The 4,657-nt window shown below is 42.8% G+C and overlaps 1 protein-coding gene across 1 annotated transcript; it reads left to right on the forward strand.

Moving 5' to 3' along the window:
• The first annotated feature begins 1,032 nt into the window (after positions 1 to 1,032).
• On the forward strand, positions 1,033 to 2,377 carry LOC105795798 (uncharacterized). Its single transcript, XM_012625455.1, has 4 exons — positions 1,033 to 1,148; positions 1,241 to 1,698; positions 1,803 to 1,940; positions 2,178 to 2,377. Exons 1-4 carry the CDS (start codon positions 1,033 to 1,035, stop codon positions 2,375 to 2,377), a joined length of 912 nt encoding a protein of 303 aa, XP_012480909.1.
• Positions 2,378 to 4,657: the final 2,280 nt, after the last annotated feature.

Consider the following 4,657-nt stretch of genomic DNA (forward strand, 5'->3'; position numbering starts at 1 on the left):
AACTAAATTCTATTTATTATCTGTATGCATGTTTTCTATGGGGATTACACACTGAGTTTGCGAAAACTCACCCTTTCTCTATTTAATCTGTACAAGTAATCCATTGACTTGACGGGTCGGTGCAGCGGAGGACTCGATGGTGGCCACACGTAAATTTTAGACTATTTTTTGTTAATGCCTAGAATTTATTACTTATTTGGGGTTTTTGATGTATCTTTTGGACTATGGACTGGTTGGCTTTTAATTTTAAGCTTTATACTATTTTTTATGGATTTTTTTTAAAATTGCAACTCCATAAAACACAGTTTTTTCTGAAAACTAAGGTTTTTCGTAAATAGAAACGATTTTCCCTAAATTAATTGGTTACAAAAGCTTCCGCTAAGAGACAAGTTTTAAAGCGAATCAACTAGTTTTTTTTAATTAAATAAAAGCTAACTTATTGTAACGGTTTTTAAACTCGGCAATCTTGTCTTCAAATCCCTTTCCATATGACATCACCAAATTCGGCCATATCGTCTAGGTCGAGTTTGGGGTGTAACATTTACTGGTATCAGAGTCAGGTTACAAAACTCGGCTGTGGATTTGGGTTTTAAAATTTGATTTTAAAGAGATAATTTTTAAATGGTTTGAAATATTTTTGACTAAGTATGTGGTACACCGAGTCTCCGGCGTCAATTCGGTAAGTGTTCCAAAAACTCTGATAAGTTTTTGAAAATATTAGTAGCATATTCTAAAACGACTATAGGTAGTACACTGTATTGAGAACACTGTAGATAGTATATACTGAAAACAGTAGTGAAACTAAAAACTGTAGTAAGACTGCGATTCGTGATAACAAACTCTAAACTTCTGATACTATTTTGCAGAAAATATCTACTAATAGATATCGAAATTGTAACTGATTCATAAAATTGTTAACATAGATAAGCTACAAATTCTACGATGAGTGCATAAGGTATTCGCAGACTGGGTACTAGAGGCCGAGGTAGAGGCCATGGAGGGGCTCGAGCTGAGTCTTTGTCATTAGGCAGCATGCCGAATTTAGATACGAGTGAGACACCGGTTTCACCTATTACAGAGACTGGGTCTCATGATCGCATGGCCGGGGATGATGCCTTGTCCCAGGCTATGTTGAGGATATTAGGGAGGTTGTTAGGCCCAACACTAGATCTGGGGGCCGAGGGTCGGTTACGGAACGACTTCGGTCCAATGGGGCTGAGCTATTCAAGGGTGTTACTAGAGTCACCCCTAGCGTGGCCGAGTACTGGATGGAGGTCACGGAAAGAATCATGGACAATCTAGACCTTACCCTTGAACAGAAATTGAAAGGGGCTATTTCCTTGCTTCGCGATGAAGCATACCAATGGTGGCTGACCATTAAGGAGGGCACTCAGCCCAAACGACTGACTTGGGATTTCTATAAGTCTACTTTTCAAGGTAAATATATGGGGGCAAGCTACATTGACGTTAAAAGACGTGAGTTTCTAAATCTCATGCAAGGGGATCGTTTAATGGCCGAGTATGAGGTCGAGTTTCTGAGATTGAGCCGCTATACACGAGGCATGGTGGCGATTGAATATGAGCGTTGTGTCCACTTCGAGGATGGACTCAAGGACAGTTTGAGAGTTCTGATAGCTCCACAGAGGAAGCGTGACTTTTCAGCACTGGTTAAGAGGCAAAATCGGGATAAAGAGATAGGCAAGAATAAGAGGGATTTAGAGCCCTCAAGTTCTACGATGAGGCCTAAGAAAAAGGTCAGATCTGGTGGGCCAGTTAAAGTTGAGGCCCTCTTTCACCTACAGGGATCACACTTTGTGGGCATTGTGGAAGCCTCTATCCGGACGAATGTTGGAGGACGATTGGGGCTTGTTTAAGATGTGGGTCTGTTGAGCACCGTGTTCGAGAGGGTTCGTTGAAGGACGATCAGGTGCAAGCTGCAGGTTTTGGTACTGCACAGCCACCGGAGGTAGTTTAGTAGCCGCCTAACGGCCGTGGTCAGGCTAGGGGTGGTAATGGTTTGGGTCAGGGGTAGAGAGCACCGGGCAGAGGTGCTGGACAGGCTGAGGCAAGATAGTCGGCCCTAGTTTATGCTGCTCGTCGCCGAGAGGATAGAGATGCTCCGGACGTCATCACGGGTACATTTCTTATTTTTTATGTGCTTTACATTGCATTGATAGATATAGGATCTACGCATTTCTATGTTGCCCATTCTGTTTCAAAAAACCTAGGGATTTCGGTTGAGAGTACTTCTAGTGAGGTGACTGCACTGAGCCTGCTGGGGCAATCTATTAGAGTTAGTAAATTGTACATGCATGTTCCTTTAGAGGTTCAAGGGATGGTATTTCTGGCTGATTTGATGGAGCTTCCATTTAGGTAGTTCGATATGATATTGGGGATGGACTGGTTGGTCAAGCATCGTGTCAGTTTGGAATGTGCGACTAAGAGGGTCGTATTAAGAACTGAAGGGGGTAATAAAGTAGTTGTGATTGGGTAACGTCGGAACTACTTGAATAACATGATCTCTTCACTGGTAGCTAAGAAACTGGCTCGCAAGGGATGTGAGGCGTATTTGGCCTACGTAATTGTTTCCGTTTCTGGGGACCCTACTGTTAAGGACATCAGAACTGTAAGGGATTTTCTGGACGTCTTTCCTGAGGAGCTACCGGGTTTACCTATAAATCAGGAAGTGGATTTTAGTATTGAGCTTCTCCCTGGTACAGCTCCGGTGTCTATCGCTCCCTATCAAATGGCACCGAAGGAGCTTATGGAGCTCAAGGCTCAAATTTAGGAGTTATTGGATCGTGGGTTCATCCACCCTAGTGTGTCCCTGTGGGGAGCACCGGTACTGTTTGTTAAGAAAAAGGATGGATCCATGAGGATGTGTATCGACTACCGACAACTAAATAAGTTGACTATTAATAACAAGAATCCACTTCCGAGGATTGATGATTTATTTGACCAGTTTCGAGGGGCATCTGTGTTCTCCAAAATTGACTTGCATTATGGGTATCATCAGTTGAGGGTTAAGGAGGCTGATGTACGTAAGATAGCATTTAGGACTCGTTATGGTCACTACGAGTTCCTAATGATGCCATTTGGACTGACTAATGCACCGGTAGCTTTCATGGATCTGATGAACCGAGTGTTTTAACCCTACCTGGACCGGTTTGTAGTGGTGTTCATCAATGACATATTGGTTTATTTGAGGACTGAGGATGAGCATGATGAGCACCTTAGGTCTGTTCTTCAAAGTTTGAGGGAAAAACAGCTCTATGCTGAGTTCAGCAAGTGCGAGTTCTGGTTACGTGAACTAACATTTTTGGGTCATGTGGTGTCTGCTGAGGGGATTCGAGTCGATCCTCAAAAAATTAAGGCTGTATTGGAATAGAAGTAGTCTAAGAACATGTCTAAGATCCACAACATTTTGGGGCTGGCAGGTTATTACCGATGGTTTGTAGAAGGATTTTCACTAATCGCAGCACCCTTGACTAAGCTGTTACGTAAAGGTGTATCGTTTGACTAGACTAATGCGCAGTAAGAGAGCTTTGAGAAGCTTAACACTATACTGACTGAGGTTCTTGTTTTGGTACAGCCTGAACTTGGAAAGGAGTTCACGATTTATAGTGATGCATCACATGTCGGTTTGGGATGTGTGTTGATGCAGGATGGTAAGGTGGTTGCATATGCGTCTCGTTAGCTTAAGACACACGAGGAAAACTATCCGATGCATGATTTGGAGTTAGTTACCGTAGTCTTTGCATTGAAAATCTAGAGGCATTATCTCTACGGTGAGAAGTGTATTATCTACACTGATCATAAGAGCCTCAAGTATCTCCTCATTCAGAAGGAGTTAAATCTTAGGCAGCGTAGATGGGTTGAGCTGCTTAAGGATTATGATTGTACCATGAGTACCATCCCGGCAAGGCCAATGTGGTGGCCGATACGTTGAGCCGTAGGGCTATGACCGATCTGAGAGTGACGTTCGCTCGACTTAGCCTATTCGACGACTGAAGTCTGTTGGCAGAACTTCAAGTCAAATTGACATGGATTCAACAAATTCGAGGTAAACAGTTAGGGGATAAGTCTTTCAAGTTGCATTTTTGTCAGGTTAAGGATGGTCGCACTACTGATTTTGGGATAAATAGTGATGGGATACTTTATTTCCGCGGTCGTATTTGTGTACCGAATGATGAAGATTTAAGGCAGTCAATTCTGAAAGAGGCGCATGGTAGTCCCTATACTATGCATCCCAGCGGGAACAGATGTACCGAGATCTTCGAGAATTGTACTGGTGGTCAGGGTTGAAGTGTGAGGTTACTGACTTTGTTGCTCGTTATTTGACTTGTCAGCAGGTTAAGGCTGAGCATCAGTTACCTTCGGGTTTGCTGCATCGGGTTAATATACCATTATGGAAATGGGAGCGAGTAACGATAGACTTCGTTAGTGGGTTGCCTCTAACACCAACTAAGAAGGATTCTGTCTGGGTCATCGTGGATCGATTGACCAAGTTTTCTCAGTTCATCTCGGTAAGGATAGACTTTTCTCTTCAGAAATTAGCTAAGCTTTACATATCGAAAATAGTGAGACTGCATGGGGTACCTGTCTCGATCATTTTTGAATGGATCCTTATTTTACGTCTCGATTTTGGAAGAAGTTT

This window comes from Gossypium raimondii, chromosome 3 (assembly GCF_025698545.1).
Source record: "Gossypium raimondii isolate GPD5lz chromosome 3, ASM2569854v1, whole genome shotgun sequence".
In the NCBI taxonomy this organism is placed as follows: Eukaryota; Viridiplantae; Streptophyta; class Magnoliopsida; order Malvales; family Malvaceae; genus Gossypium; species Gossypium raimondii.

What these genes read in the sequence shown, in the direction of transcription:
- LOC105795798 (XM_012625455.1), top strand. Translation starts at nt 1,033, where the DNA reads ATGCCGAATTTAGATACGAGTGAGACACCGGTTTCACCTATTACAGAG. An exon ending in ATGTTGAGGATATTAGGGAG is followed by an intron (nt 1,149 to 1,240) that starts GTTGTTAGGCCC and finishes GGGTGTTACTAG; the next exon opens with AGTCACCCCTAGCGTGGCCG. An exon ending in CGATCAGGTGCAAGCTGCAG is followed by an intron (nt 1,941 to 2,177) that starts GTTTTGGTACTG and finishes TTGCATTGATAG; the next exon opens with ATATAGGATCTACGCATTTC.